Raw genomic sequence first — 16,173 nt, forward strand, 5'->3', positions numbered from 1 at the left:
CAACTGAAGCCATGGCAATGCGGGACGGGTTAAACTTGGCAATTACCTTGGGTTGTAACAGAGTGGAAGCGCGGTCTGACTCGCTTAATGTGGTGAACTGTTGTCAAGGACAACAACAATGGTGGGATGCGGCTGCTGCCATTTTTGCAGAATGCACGGACGCGGCTACGTCGATAGGAAAGGTCATCTTTAGTCATTGTTTTCGTGAAGCAAATTCAACAGCTCATGAGTTAGCTAAATTTAGCTTTTGTAATAAGTGTGATAATAGTTGGACCGAGGAACCACCGGGGTTCTTGATCAGCCCGCTAGTAAACGATGTACTTGTTGTTTGATTTAATTTAATAAAGCTACCCATAATGGCCTTTCCTAAAAAAAAATGAGCGACATGCCCTCCAAGCAAGCAGCAAGCTCAGTTTTCAGTGCATTATTGCATGTGTACAGGAATCTGCATGAAGAAAAGACGATGACTCCTCTCTCAAGGATAAAATTAGTTGAAAATTCATATCTGAACCAAATTCATGCTTAGATAAAATTAGTTGATACATATTGAATTGAGAGTACTGTAAAAGATCTTGACATTTAAAAGAAGCAAAAAAAATCTCATGTAGGCAAATACTGGTGCTACCTCTAAGACCAACACCTATAAACATCGAGGTTGACCACAAGTGTGGAGTGGAGTGGACTAAGCGTCGAGGTGTAACATGTAAAATGTAATGTCACATCAGTGGAGAGTTCTGTATGCCTTTTCCCTCTCTTTATAAAATGATACACATGCTATGTGTAATCGAAAAAAAGAGACCAACACCTATAAACACATAGCGGCTCTGTTGTCTCCACGTAGGCGAATGTGTGCCTATTGAGGATTATCCTTCCCCAACTTTTCTCATGGATCTCTTCCACACCGTTATCGTTGCTCAACTTGTGTTTACTCACGACATCCCTAATGAGATGACAGGACATCGGCAATGAGTGTGGCGGTATGTCCGACTCCACTATGTACAACCGGCTCCATGTGTGCTCTTTCATTGTCAACGCGTCCTCTAGAACCCACACCTGCACACGTAACTCAAACAAATTTAAAGATGCAATACTTCCATATGAACAAACAAATTCAATAGACTGCCCACTCTTTACACGATAATGAAGAGTGCAGAACTTAAGTGAACAATGTAATTTTCTTATCCAATGGAAAAATTCAATTACCCAGGTTTTGCTACTTATTCTTAAGCCTCGATCAATTTAGAAAGGATCGGCTTTAATTTAGTAAATTAATGTTACACGATACACTTTTTCTAAACATAATTTCCCCTTTCTGAATTGATTGGGACATAAGCCTACTTAGGCATAGACCGATCCTAAGTTTATAATAATTCTGTAAATACATACCTCGGACTTTTCAGCCGGCGAGAGAGAATAGAGGATCGCCAACCTCGCCCGCACCTCCGTCAGATGCCAGCCGTCAGACGGCGCATCCGGTGGCGACTTGATGAAGCTGAGGCGCTCGTGGCCGAGGTCGAACGCCATGAGCTTCTTCCCCTTCTTGGCGGCCCAGTACATGGTGCCGTCGACGCCCACGATGCCGGCGCTGTAATTGCATCTCGGGAGAGAGCCCGTGGCAACGTCCCGCCATGACGACTCCCCCAACGTGAACACCTTCAACTGCTGCAAGCTTCCTCTCTTAGCGTATGCGTCCACATGCACGATCTTGTACCGCCCGGCCGTGGGGTGGTACCCGAAGCCGTACGCCTCGTGCCAGCCTACGAGGCAGGTCCTTTCCGGGGCGGACGGCAGCGGCGGGAGGGACAGCCTCTCGCCGGTGACCGGGTTGACCAGAGTGATGGCGGTGTCGGACATCCGCTTGTCGCGGAGGCAGATCAGGCCGTTGCAGGTGCCGACCACCATCGGCATCGTGCCTTCGCGGGGGCCAGGGCGGGCGTTGGCGTCGTTGTTTTTCCAAAGATATCTTCCGGGGCTCCCTGTTGATGTTGATGGATCGTCCACGATGTACGCGGAGCCCTCGCCGGTGCCGACGAGAAGCTTGGCGCAGCTCTGCATCTTGGCCGTGCGCGTGTCCACGACGTCGCGCCAGTGCCGGCAGACCAGGCGGGTCAGCCGCCGGGTGCTCGGAGGGAGCCGCAGGACGATGTTCACGAGCACGTCCGAGGACAATTCCCGTGGCATCCTTACCTTGATCGCCTGCGCTAGCTAGCCAGATGCGACTTCGCCTCCCCTGCCTGTTGCGATCTCCCGATCGATCGCCAATAATACCCGGAGTACTGGTTTTTTTAGGGGACCGGGAGTACTAGTTGCCAAGTATACAGATTTATTTAGGGTTTCCTTCAATGGTCGTCCCATATGAACTCCCAATAACACACACAAATTCCAAACGGTGAACTGCTGGGTTAAGTTGTTTTTTTTTTTTGCCAAAAAAGTTGTTTTTTTATCTGCAATTTGGGTTTCCCTTCCATGGAACGGTGGCTGTGATTTTTCTCCAATGCATGCTATGGTCTTCGGCTAACGTGAGGAGAAAATCAGCCGTCTCCTGATTTATTAGATTTCATTCATGAACGTGAGACGTCCGATTGGCGAGCCACCCCCAGCCGTATCAAAACGTTTGCAACACGAGCCTTGTTGTCACTGCAACATAGGCAATACTGCAACCGCCAACGATCCCTGCAACAAAGCGATGTTGCAAACCCCGTCGCCACTCATCGCGCACCTCAGTACCAATGTTCTTAGCGACTAGCACGACAACAACAAAGGTGCCAGTGGGAGGCCGATGGAGGTAGCACGGCGGACTAGCTTGGTGCGCCATGCCACGGTGACAGTTGGTTGGTAGACGCGGAGTTCATACATGGTCATAACATCTGTACTATCCTATAAAAAAAATCAGCGACGAATTATACATATAGTGTTATTATTCATCACCCAGGGTACAGAATAAGTTATTCTTCATCCAGGTAATCTTACAATCATTTCGTAATTAAATTACATTTTGAATTCAAATATTTACATTCCTATTGATTCACTACGTAAAATTTGACATAAGAAAATAAAAATATAAGTCATAAGACAAGAAAATTTGCAGTTTATGTGTATTTTAGACTATGTTTTACGTTTGTAATTTTATATAACATAAAATATTTTCTACGGCAATTATATTTTCTTTACGGTCTCTTTTTGCGTCGGAAATAAAAAAACTTATGAAACGTAAAATTACGATGCATTGATGGTAAAATAGAGGGGGAGTGAAGAATAACTGTTCCTCACGCAGGGTGACGAATATCACGACCCAGGGTGAAGAATAACTTATTCCTCACCCCGGTTGAACGACCAAGCCAGAGAATTGGGTTGTCTTGAATCGCACCCCACCCCACCGATGGGCGGTGTCCCGTAAGATTTGTCCTTCTGGAGGTAAATTTACTGATCCTGACACGTGAACGGGTCAATATTTTTTTTTCTCCCTTGGCATCAACGTCATTTTATTTGCTAACCGTTTAGGGGATATAGCTCACGTTCCCGTGATTTTCTAATCGGATTAGAACGGTTTCATGTTTTGGAAAATCTGTTCGCGACGGCGAAGAGCACGAGGTGAAAGGCGGCGTGGTGACGGGGGTCTTTGCTCGGCGGCAAGTCACCGGCGGTGCTCACCGATAGTCAGGCGGTGAGCGGTTTCGGAGGCGAGCTGCCAGAGCCTCCGGGGCGGCGGCGGTGAGCGGGCGGCAACCATGGTGTTCGGCGGCCTCGGCGTAAGGAAACCACCGCGGGTGGCCTCTGTTAGACTAGGTATATTGTAGATATACATGTTGTAACACAATACATGTACCTGTACGTTCTGTCCTATATGTACATAACAGTCGTACCCGCTTAAGGTATCGAGCATTGTTCAAACTCTAATTTTGTCTAACATGATATCAGTCGATGCGTTCGATCCGCGCCGTGCTTCCGCTTCCTCTTCCGCCGCCGTGCCGCCTCCGTCAACCCTGGCGACGAAGTCGCCGTTCATGGCGTCAACCCCGCTTGCCTGGGCCCGTCCGGCCGCATTAGGATAGCGCCCTCCATCGCCCCGATCGCCCGCTGCCCAGCCGCCGCTCGTTCGTGATGAGTTGCCTCGCGATCGCATGCAGCATGGCTTGCCTCGCGATCCATCACACTACTACAATCGCATGCAACTGCCTCACGATCCAGCCTCCGCTCGCCCGTATGGCGGAGTTGTTGATGTGTCTGCGCAGCGCGATGCTTCTTACGGCGGGATTCCATCGCACGCTGCGTCGCCGCCTTACGTCGGGATTCCATCGCATGTTGCGCCGCCGTCTCCCAGTCCCCATGGTGCCTCTGTCCAGGTGCCCTACGGCGGGCCGTATCCAGCGCCATACGTCGCGCCGCCGCCGTCATCGTCCGTCGCGCCGCCGCCGTATGCTTCATCCTCCACGGTGCCCTACGAGGCGCCGTATGGCGCGCCTTACACTGCCTCTGTGCCGTACGTCGCGTCGCTGCAACCCTACGGCGTACCTCCTACGGCGCCCTATGGTCATCACCAACACTACCGTGCGCCTCCGTCAGCCGATGTGCTGATTCTGTACATTACTCCTCCGACGTACGAATCGCAGCTCCCCGCACCGGTGGCTGAACCAGGACCGTTCGACTTCGCTCATCTGGTGACGGTGAAGCTCTCTGCTGATAACTACCTCATGTGGCATGCTCAGGTGTTGCCGCTGATGCGCAGTCACTACCTTGAGGGGTATGTCGACGGTATGCTGCCGTGTCCCCCGGCCATGGTTCCGGTTCCCTCGGCTGCTGGTGGCTCCGTCATGGTGTCCAACCCTGCTCATCGTCGGTGGATTGATCAGGATCAAGCTATTTTGGGTGCCATTCAGTCCTCGCTCACTCCCTCCATGGCCGGCATGGTGGTCTTTGCCGCGGCGTCGAGGGATGCATGGGCCACGCTCGACTCCATCTTCTCCTCGCAGTCGCTGGCACGTTCCTCTGCCATTCGTAACCAGCTGGGTGAGGTCAAGAAAAATGATCTCTCCGTCACGACCTTCTTCAACAAGGTCAAAAGTTTGGCTGATACACTGTCATCTATTGGGAAACCTCTCCGTGACGAGGAGTTTACTTCATTTATTCTCAATGGGCTTGATGAGGACTATGACTCTCTTGTTGAAAACATCAATGGACGTGGCACGCCGATGCCGCCTCGCGACCTCTACGCGCGCCTCCTCAACACCGAACAGCGGCTAGCTGCTCGCCGCTCCATTGGAGTCTACACGGAGGGCCCGTTTGCGAACGCTGCTCTCCGCGGGGGTGCCCGTGGTGCTAAGCAGAAACCGCCTCCATCCTCGGGCAACCAGCCCCGTCCGCCCGCTTCAGCTCCTCCAACGGCCGGCCGCAAGCAGCTCCACTGCGAGGCGTGTGGCGGTGGGGTGGAGTGTCAGCTTTGCGGCATTGAGGGACACTTGGCGTCTCGGTGCCATCGTCGGTTTAAACGTGACTTCCTTGGCATTGGGAACAATGGGAAGGGTAACGAGAAGCAAGCTGCTCTCGTCACACAGGAGCCTGGGTTCACTCCTTCATATTTTGTGGATCCTGCCTGGTACATGGACACAGGCGCAACGGATCACCTGACGAGCCAGCTTGACAAGTTGGCTACTCGCCAGCCCTACACCGGTCATGATCAGGTCCGCACTGCCAATGGATCAGGTATGCCCATCTCACATGTTGGTCAGACATCTCTTCTTTCGCGTACCACTAAAACTTTGTGTCTCCTTGATGTCCTTCGTGTTCCTTCAGTCACACGTAATTTACTCTCAGTTCCTAAATTGACGTATGACAACAATGTGTTTGTTGAGTTTCACCCTTTCCATTTTTTTGTTAAGGACCGGGACACGAGGACCGTTCTACTTAGTGGTCGAGCTCGCGACGGCTTATATGCGCTCGATGTACCACGAGCGCTTGATGTACCACGGGTATCTCAAGTTTTTAGTGGTGTTCAAGTGTCGTCGTCACAGTGGCATTCCCCTGCCTGTTAAGATCTCCCGATCGATCACCAATAATACCCAGAGTACTTGTTTTTTTAGGGGACCGGGAGTACTAGTTGCCAAGTATACAGTTTTAGGGTTCCTTCAATGGTCGTCCCATATGAACTCCCAATAACACACACAAATTCCAAACGGGTGAACTGCTGGGTTAAGTTGTTTTTTTTTTTTTGCCAAAGAAGTTGTTTTTTTATCTACAATTTGGGTTTCACTTCCATGGAACAGTGGCTGTGATTTTTCTCCAGTGCGCGCTATGGTTGTCGGCTAACGTGAGGAGAAAATCAGCCGTCTCCTGATTTATTAGATTTCATGAACGTGAGACGTCCGATCGGCGAGCCACCGCCAGCCGTATCAGAACGTTTGCAACACGAGCCTTGTTGCCACTGCAGCATAGGCAATACTGCAACCGCCAACGATCCCTGCAACAAAGCGATGTTGCAAACCCCGTCGCCACCCATTGCGCACCTCAGTAGCAATGTTCTTAGCGACTAGCACGGCAACAACAAAGGTGCCAGTGGAAGGCCGATGGAGGTAGCACGGCGGACTAGCTTGGTGGCAAGGCTATAACATGCGCCATGCTGCGGTGAGAGTCGATTGGTAGACGCGGAGTTCATACATGGTCATAACATCTGTACTATCCTAAAAAAAATCAGCGACGAATGATATGTATACTTTGACCCCCTCTAGCAGTACAAGGAACGGCCGATAGTCGCCAGTACATAACACAAGTGAAGTTCCCCGCATCGCTCCGCTCGGGGCGACTCGGGTGGCGACGAAAACCCTAGCCGCCGCCCCCCTCCCCCCCTCCTCCCTCCCTCGCCGCCGCCCGAGGAGGCCTCCGGCGAAGCCCGCGTGGTCGCCTAGGACGGCGGCGGCGAGGATCTGGCTGCTTCGCTCCTCGCGGAGGGCTTCGGGCGCCGAGGCAGCGGCCTCGGGTGGTGCGGCGGCGCCGTTTCTGCGGCGAGCGGCGTCGTGGGTGTTGCCCCCCGTCTCCTTGGTCGCGAGGGCGGCGAGTGACGGCGGGCGCTGGCGCCGGTCGCAGCGGGGGCGCGGCCCCTGTTCGCGCCTAGATCTGAAGGCGGCTCCCACTTCCCCTTAGAGCGCTCCTCCTCGCCGGATCTGGTCGTCGGTGGCCTCAAGACGCCGGATCCATGGCTGGTGGGGTTGCCTGGAGCTTCGGAACTGGACCAAGAGAAATCCTTGGCTGGGTCTCCAGCCACGGCGTCGGCGACACAAGAAGGTGCTGTTTTCCTCCTCGGAGGCTTCGTCGAGGTCCGTTTCCTCTCCCTCCTGCTCCATGACCCGGGTGAAAACCCTTGTCTTTTCAAGACTGGACGGCAACGGCGCAACGGCCGTCGCCACCTTCTTGAAGGTGTCGTCTTGGGCATGGTAGGAGTGTGCAGAGTGCTGTGAGGTGGGTGTCGGGTTGGCTGCGTCAGCAGCGAGGAAGATGAAGCTTGGTGCTCTGTTTATGTAGCAGCGTTGCTCTGCTTTGGCTTGCTCACCGGATCCTTGCTTGCTTGCTCGCCGGTTGGCGCCATTCTTGGGCAGGGAGGGGAGAGGGCTCCCCTCTTTTGCTAGCAGCAACTTGATGCGGTGGCGTGGGCATGGAGCCTAGCCATACGGGCTTGATCTGCTTCCTGTAAGGTTGCTTCATCTGGCTCGCTGTTCGTTTGTTCAGTGTCAGTGCCTTTGCGCAGTTTTTTCTCTCCTTGGTGCTGGTAGCGGTGACTTGCGGTGTGGCAATTCGTCTGGTTATCCTCGTGCAGCGCTGTGTCGGGTTGAGTACCTCCCATGGTGGCCGGCATCGTGTCCAATCCTGGCTCTAGGGTGAGCTTCTCCATCTTCTAGCGGTCCGGCGCCTTTCGAGCCAACGCGAGGGGCAGGGGTCCCTTCTGGATTTGGAGAGGAGCAGACCGAACAAGGTGTCACCTTCGGTGTAGATGAGGATGCGACCATCGCTGGACTTTGTCTCCGTATGAAGAACCCCTCCGTTTTGTTCAGCTTGATCTACTTCTCTTGGGGGACTCCATCAACTTCTAGCTAGTGCTTATTTTGCTTATCCCTATAGGACTTGTAGTCTTTGGTGTAAGCTGCTTCGGCAACACTATGTACCCGCTGCTTTTTTCTTTTTCTTTTCCTTTTCGCAGCTGTCTAGTGTTTGTAACGATGGCCTTGTGTAATCCCTGGCCGGTTGATGGCTTTGTTAATTCAAAGTCGGGCTCCCCTTGAGCCTTCGTTCTAAAAAAAAGTACAAGGAACCATAAAAGGCTCTTTTTTATATATATCTTCCATAAACCGTTGCTTTGTGTTTCTCCTTTTTAGGCGGCCGCTACAAATGTACCGGCCGATTTTTGAGAAAATCAATCCGCTTCACAACCGTCTGATCAGGCCTCTCCTCTCGCGCAAATCTCTTATTAACATCCTCGCCTTGCATCAGCCGCCACACCAAAGCTTATTTTCCAGGCATAGCTTCCTTGCCGCGGTGAAACTTTGAAAGAATTGGCAGCAACCCACGAAGGTGACCCCCAGTAGCAATGATACTCTTATCTTGGAACTGTCGGGGCTTCGGGAACGGATCGGTAGTTTGAGCTTTGCTGGATGTATAGCGAGATGTGGATCTGGATGTTTTTATCGGAGACTCACTTAGATAGCTACCCGGCTAGATGCTCAAGGTGAAGATTGAAGATGGATCAAAAATGTGTTTGTATTAGTGATGAAAGAAAAAGGAGGATTGTTGTTGTTATGTGAAATTCATGTTAAGGTACAATGGTTGGAGTTAGATATACATCTCTTTAGCACAATGGCTTCCAGCTAATAAATGCATGGAAAGGCTAAGGTCAATACTTCTAGATTAACTCCCTGGCGTGTGAGTGCACACATCTCACGCGTTGGGGAGGGATATCTCTGTTGGGACGCAGCTGTGGGGAGGAGGAGGTGAGCTTCTCTATTGAGACGCGGTGGGTGAGGGGCACACATATGATTTTAACCCTTCTCTATCATCTCTTCTCATTTTCATGGTTGGGCCCACACCCATGTAGCATTCCAGTTTTTTGTTGTAAGTTCCAAAAAATTAAACGTTCACAAAATTTGAAATTTCAAGAAATTCAATTTCTAAAGTTATTTTTTTAGAAGTTTCAAAAATCATGAAAGTTTCCACTATTGTAAGTTGTAATTTCTAAAAGGAAAGCACTATCCATCAGCTGGCTGATGCACGCGCAACGTCCGCCACCTACGTAGCTGTGAGATCAATTTTGGCCGAGTGCTCACGCTGGCCACCAGTCCCGTGCAGCCAGTTTCTTTTTCCAACAAACGTATTATTTCAGAAGGTTTCTGCAACAGAGGTTTTGTTTAAGAAGAAAAAAGAAAGGTTCGGTGGTGAAGTTTTTTTCATCAACAGGGTCTACTTCACAAAGTTTCAAAGCATCGGAGGAGCGCCCAATGTTAGAGCATATGAGGCCAAGCATTGCAACACGATGCATGTTTCAGAAACATAGCTCCAGTTGCAGAAATCGCTAGAGGAGTGCCCAATGTGAGAGCTCAGTCGTGGGATGGCACGATCCGATAGAAGTGTGGGCATCGAGGGAAAATATGAAGGAGAACCTGGGTACCAGCGCACCCTATATGCAAAAAAAATAGTAATTCAAAAAAAGTTCAAAAAACTCCAAATCTCTTTTGGTATTAAACATGATCAAATATTGTAGTCATATAAAAAGATTTGTCAGAGAATGACTTTCGTTGCATCTTGGGTCGAAGATTCGGCAAAAAACGCTATATACAAGTACTATACACGCTATATTGTCGTCATAAACTTGTCTTTTTTGCCGTGGAGTCAATATGAATCATTTCGTGTCCAAACTTTTTATACGAGTACAATACCTGATCATGTTTGATTCCAAAAAAGATTTGAAATTTTTTGAACTTTTTTTGAATTACTAATTTTTTTCCACATGTAGGATGCACGGGTACACGAGAGCACCAAGTTCGCGTCCAGGCATCGAGAGGCTACAGTCATGGTAAGGAAAAAAATTCAATAAATGCGGTTGTACCAGCTCGATATAACGATCGATGAAATTTCTAGAAAAAAGAGAAGAGACAGGTGAACATGCCTACTTGTGGCAAAATCTTCAGATGGAGATCGCGGCTGGATTGATTATGCCACGCACACGTCCCACGCCCCAATTTGTTTACCAGATACTCTCCCCTCGCAACCTGCACAAAAATCTTATCCGAATATCCGGGTCAACTGCATAAAAATGATGAACTGGATTGATTATGCCATGCACATGCCATGCCACACTGTTTTTGTTTACAAATATATCTCATTCTCAACCGCGAAGCAACGTGAGCTGGATGCCTGGATCACGAGTGTTAAACTATGTGCATGCTACTCTCGCACAAGCACAGTGGCACACCATGCATGCAATGACGCAAGCACAAAGCTCTGTGTGCCTATATAAACAGCCAGGCCAGCCGGGTGTTAGGAGCATCAAATCAAATTAATCTGAGAGAACATCATCGCATTCCCATGATGAGTGACGCTGTAGTGACAAAGTCGCCGGCGGTGGTCGTCGGCCCGTCGGAGCCGGGGACGCCAACCGCCATCATCAGCCTCTCCTCCTTCGACAAGGTTCAGATTCCTATCCCGATGGCGCTCCTCCTCGTCTTCGACGAACCGATCGACGACCCTGCCGAGAGCAGGGGCGGAGACAGGCCCCAGGGCCCCAGGGCCTGGGCCTGGGGCGTGAGGCCCAACTTCTTTGGTGAATGTACTGCTACCTAATACGTGAGGCCCAAATCCAGGAGAAATGCTTGAAGGCGGCCCGGGGCACGCGGCCAGCCTGGCTCCGCCCCTGGCCGAGAGCATCAAGAAGGCCCTGTCGCGGGCGCTGGTGCCCTACTACCCGATGGCCGGCCGGCTCGTCGCCGGAGCCGATGAAGACGCGTACCTCAGCATCGCGTGCACCGGCGAGGGCGTGCCTTTCGTGGCCGCGTCGGCTAGCTGTGCCCTGGAGGAAGCCATGACGTCGCCGTCGTTCCTCAAGGAGCTCACCGTCCGTTACCCTGGCGAGCTCTATTGCCTCAGCGACGCCTTGCTGCTGATGCAGGTGACGGAGTTCTCCTGCGGCGGGTTCGTCGTCGGGGTGACGTGGAACCACGTCATGGCGGACGGCGCCAGGATCGCGCAGTTCCTGCAAGCCCTCGGCGAGCTCGCCCGCGGGATGGGGGCGCCGTCCGTTGTCCCCGTCAGGTCGGGCGCCACGATCCCGCCCATGCCGACGCCCGTGGTCGCCGCGCTGAGGTCCCAGATGCAGGTCCTAACTGAGGAGCTCGCGACCCTGGACGTCACGATCCCCTCCAGCCTGATCAGCCGCGTCAAGGCCGAGTGCGGCGGCGACTGCACGACGTTCGAGGTCGTGGCCGCGGCGCTCTGGCGGAGCCGCACCCGCGCGATCTTCTCCGGCTCCGACCCCGACGCCCCCGCGATGCTCTTCTTCCCCAAAAACATGCGCGAGAAGGTCGGCGCCGAGTGTGGCTACTACGGCAACTGCTTCGGCAGCCAGCTGGTCCTGGCGACGAGCAGCGCGGTGGCGAGCGCCGAGATCAGGGACCTGGTGAAGCTTGTGAAGGGCCACGCGGACATACTGGACCTGTTGATGGACGCCGGTGCCGCCACGGTGGTGGATCTGGGCAGGCTCATGTCGTCCCCGAGGTACCATGCGATCGCCGTCTCCAGCTGGCAGAAGCTTGGGCTGGAGGCGACGGACTTCGGGCGCGGGAAGCCGGCGAGGGTGATGTGGCAGCCGGAGACACTACCAGAAAAACTGGGGTTGCCGACGGCCAAATCTATGCCAATGGCCACCGTCGGCATCGCCGGACCTATGCCGACGGCCAAGGATAGGCCGTAGGCGTAGAAAAGCCGTCGGCATACATCCATCTATGCCGACGGGGCCGTCGGCATAGACCAGGCCGTCGGGACCGCCCGAGATACGCCTACGGGGCCCGTCGGCATAGGTCAGGCCGTCGGCATAGCACGGGCCCACCTGCCCGGTCAGCGCTGACCATTTGACGGCGTTGAACCTACGCCGACGGGTGGTAACGGCGGCCGTCGGCATATCTGTGGTAGAGGTATGCCTACGGCACAGCCGTCGGCATAGGCCCCTCTGCCACGTCAACGATCCGTGTGCCACGCCACGTCATCGATCCGTGTGTGCGCAAGTATGCCGATGGCCTTGCCGCCGGCATACGTGGGCATTACTTTATTTTTTTATTTTTACTTTGTTTTGTTATTTTTACTTTATTTTAGTTTTTGCTTTTGCATAAGATAATTATGCCTTATCTAAAAAACATACCCGATGGTATATCGATTGCCCCCCGTTACGAAAGTCGCTATCGCCGTGTCACGGAGGGGGGAAACGGTCGACACGGAAGGAATTCTGGTTGGTGGGGGGGTTCGGGGTGTAGCTATATCACCGAAACATCGCACGGGTCCCGATGCATATGTGAAAGTGTTCATGCATGCATAGACGCCCGACACGCGTGTCCGGGGTGTGCCCCCCCTCACGGACGGCGCCGCCGCCGCCACCTGGAGGGGGGTAACGGACGCGTGGGGTCTACACGGAGGGGATCTTGCTGTGGGTCTGGCCCGGATATTGCTCCAAAGTGTTCCTATGGGCTGACCTAACACAACCGGGTGGGGAGGTCCACTGGTCAAAGTCCGTCCGTGCAAAGTCAAAGGGCTAGATCCCGTGGTCAAACGCTACAGGGTTAGGCGGGACGGGGGCACTTGGGGGGGTAGGAATGCCACCGGAGCGTCGCACCGGGCTCTCATACATGCGGGGTGGTGCGGTGGCATGTCCGAAGAGGTGGGACGCGTCTCCGGGGCGTGGCCCCCCCTCACGGACGGCGATGACACGGTAGTAGACGTTCTGCGGTAACGATGCGGCGTCAATATTACTAAATACTCAGAGCGCGATAAAATCATGAGTTTTTTTTTGCATGACACGGGCAATGTGCTATAGGAATGATGGTATTTTTTCATAATTTTTGGTGATGGAGAAGTATCCGAAAAATTCCCTCTACGCGGATTGCCCTTCGCGCGTCTACGGCTGTGGCCGGCGGCCTCCGGGGGCTAGCATGCCGCCAAATCTTGCGTAGGTGGCCTCTCACAAGTCTGGAAGTGTTGTGGCAGTTGCAAACGCCCGGCACGCGTGTCCGGGGTGTGCCCCCCCTCACGGACGGCGCCGCCGCCGGCACTTGGAGGGGGGAAACGGACGCGTGGGGTCTACACGGAGGGGATCTTGCTGTGGGTCTGGCCCGGATGTTGCTCCAAAGTGTTCCTATCGGCTGACCTAACACAACCGGGTGGGGAGGTCCACTGGTCAAAGCCCGTCCATGCAAAGTCAAAGGGCTAGATCCCGTGGTCAAACGCTACAGGGTTAGGCGAGACGGGGGCACTTGGGGGGGGGGTAGCAATGCCACCGGAGCGTCGCACCGGGCCCTCATACATGCGGGGTGGTGTGGTGGCATGTCCGAAGAGGCGGGACGCGTCTCCGGGGCGTGGCCCCCCCCTCACGGACGGCGATGACACGGTAGTAGACGTTCTGCGGTAACGATGCGGCGTCAATATTACTAAATACTCGGAGCGCGATAAAATCATGAGTTTTTTTGCACGATGCGGGCACATGTGCTATAGGAACGATGGTATTTTTTCATAATTTTTGGTGATGGAGAAGTATCCGAAAAATTCCCTCTACGCGGATTGCCCTTCGCGCGTCTACGGCTGTGGCCGGCGGCCTCCGGGGGCTAGCATGCCGCCAAATCTTGCGTAGCAGCCTCTCACAAGTCTAGAAGTGTTGTGGCGGTTGCAAACGCCCGGCACGCGTGTCCGGGGTGTGCCCCCCTCACGGACGGCGCCGCCGCCGGCACCTGGAGGGGGGAAACGGACGCGTGGGGTCTACACGGAGGGGATCTTGCTGTGGGTCTGGCCCGGATGTTGCTCCAAAGTGTTCCTATGGGCTGACCTAACACAACCGGATGGGGAGGTCCACTGGTCAAAGCCCGTCCGTGCAAAGTCAAAGGGCTAGATCCCGTGGTCAAACGCTACAGGGTTAGGCGGGACGGGGGCACTAGGGGGGTAGCAATGCCACCGGAGCGTCGCACCGGGCCCTCATACATGCGGGATGGTGTGGTGGCATGTCCGAAGAGGCGGGACGCGTCTCCGGGGCGTGGCCCCCCCTCACGGACGGCGATGACACGGTAGTAGACGTTCTGCGGTAACGATGTGGCGTCAATATTACTAAATACTCGGAGCGCGATAAAATCATGAGTTTTTTTTGCACGATGCGGGCACATGTGCTATCGGAATGATGGTATTTATTCATAATTTTTGGTGATGGAGAAGTATCCGAAAAATTCCCTCTACGCAGATTGCCCTTCGCGCGTCTATGGCTATGGCCGGCGGCGTCCGAGGGCTAGCATGCCGCCAAATCTTGCGTAGGTGGCCTCTCACAAGTCTGGAAGTGTTGTGGCGGTTGCAAACGCCCGGCACGCGTGTCCGGGGTGTGCCGCCCCTCACGGACGGCGCCGCCGCCGGCACTTGGAGGGGGGAAACGGAGGCGTGGGGTCTACACGGAGGGGATCTTGTTGTGGGTCTGGCCCGGATGTTGCTCCAAAGTGTTCCTATGGGCTGACCTAACACAACCGGGTGGGGAGGTCCACTGGTCAAAGCCCGTCCGTGCAAAGTCAAAGGGCTAGATCCCTTGGTCAAACGCTACAGGGTTAGGCGGGACGGGGGCACTTGGGGGGGGGGGTAGCAATGCCACCGGAGCGTTGCACCGGGCCCTCATACATGCGGGGTGGTGTGGTGGCATGTCCGAAGAGGCGGGACGTGTCTCCGGGGCGTGGCCCCCCCTCACGGACGGCGATGACACGGTAGTAGACGTTCGGCGGTAACGATGCGGCGTCAATATTACTAAATACTCGGAGCGCGATAAAATCATGAGTTTTTTTGCACGATGCGGGCACATGTGCTATAGGAACGATGGTATTTTTTCATAATTTTTGGTGATGGAGAAGTATCCGAAAAATTCCCTCTACGTGGATTGCCCTTCGCGCGTCTACGGCTGTGGCCGGCGGCCTCCGGGGGCTAGCATGCCGCCAAATCTTGCGTAGTAGCCTCTCACAAGTCTAGAAGTGTTGTGGCGGTTGCAAACGCCCGGCACGCGTGTCCGGGGTGTGCCCCCCTCACGGACGGCGCCGCCGCCGGCACCTGGAGGGGGGAAACGGACGCGTGGGGTCTACACGGAGGGGATCTTGCTGTGGGTCTGGCCCGGATGTTGCTCCAAAGTGTTCCTATGGGCTGACCTAACACAACCGGGTGGGGAGGTCCACTGGTCAAAGCCCGTCCGTGCAAAGTCAAAGGGCTAGATCCCGTGGTCAAACGCTACAGGGTTAGGCGGGACGGGGGCACTAGGGGGGTAGCAATGCCAACGGAGCGTCGCACCGGGCCCTCATACATGCGGGGTGGTGTGGTGGCATGTCCGAAGAGGCGGGACGCGTCTCCGGGGCGTGGCCCCCCCTCACGGACGGCGATGACACGGTAGTAGACGTTCTGCGGTAACGATGTGGCCTCAATATTACTAAATACTCGGAGCGCGATAAAATCATGAGTTTTTTTTGCACGATGTGGGCACATGTGCTATCGGAATGATGGTATTTATTCATAATTTTTGGTGATGGAGAAGTATCCGAAAAATTCCCTCTACGCAGATTGCCCTTCGCGCGTCTATGGCTATGGCCGGCGGCCTCCGAGGGCTAGCATGCCGCCAAATCTTGTGTAGGTGGCCTCTCACAAGTCTGGAAGTGTTGTAGCGGTTGCAAACGCCCGGCACGCGTGTCCGGGGTGTGCCGCCCCTCACGGACGGCGCCGCCGCCGGCACTTGGAGGGGGAAAACGGAGGCGTGGGGTCTACACGGAGGGGATCTTGTTGTGGGTCTGGCCCGGATGTTGCTCCAAAGTGTTCCTATGGGCTGACCTAACACAACCGGGTGGGGAGGTCCACTGGTCAAAGCCCGTCCGTGCAAAGTCAAAGGGCTAGATCCCGTGGTCAAACGCTACAGGGTTAGGCGGGACGGGG

General features: G+C 54.1%; 2 protein-coding genes across 2 annotated transcripts; one reads left to right on the forward strand and one right to left on the reverse strand.

The window, feature by feature from the left end:
• Positions 1-568: 568 nt before the first annotated feature.
• Positions 569-2,297, reverse strand: LOC123184476 (F-box protein At3g07870-like). Its single transcript, XM_044596578.1, has 2 exons — positions 1,387-2,297; positions 569-1,053 (listed from the first exon to the last, which is right to left on the reverse strand). Exons 1-2 carry the CDS (start codon positions 2,179-2,181, stop codon positions 775-777), a joined length of 1,074 nt encoding a protein of 357 aa, XP_044452513.1. The 5' UTR covers positions 2,182-2,297; the 3' UTR covers positions 569-774.
• An 8,263-nt stretch (positions 2,298-10,560) lies between these two features.
• LOC123184477 (acyl transferase 15-like) lies at positions 10,561-12,422 on the forward strand. The gene has a single exon (XM_044596579.1). It carries the CDS (start codon positions 10,844-10,846, stop codon positions 11,942-11,944), a length of 1,101 nt encoding a protein of 366 aa, XP_044452514.1. The 5' UTR covers positions 10,561-10,843; the 3' UTR covers positions 11,945-12,422.
• Positions 12,423-16,173: the final 3,751 nt, after the last annotated feature.

This window comes from Triticum aestivum, chromosome 2A, assembly GCF_018294505.1.
Source record: "Triticum aestivum cultivar Chinese Spring chromosome 2A, IWGSC CS RefSeq v2.1, whole genome shotgun sequence".
In the NCBI taxonomy this organism is placed as follows: Eukaryota; Viridiplantae; Streptophyta; class Magnoliopsida; order Poales; family Poaceae; genus Triticum; species Triticum aestivum.

Coding starts and splice junctions, on each gene's coding strand:
- LOC123184476 (XM_044596578.1), bottom strand. CDS start 2,181: ATGCCACGGGAATTGTCCTCGGACGTGCTCGTGAACATCGTCCTGCGG. Junction 1,054..1,386: donor CGCCGGCTGAAAAGTCCGAG/GTATGTATTTAC, acceptor TTACGTGTGCAG/GTGTGGGTTCTAGAGGACGC.
- LOC123184477 (XM_044596579.1), top strand. CDS start 10,844: ATGCTTGAAGGCGGCCCGGGGCACGCGGCCAGCCTGGCTCCGCCCCTG.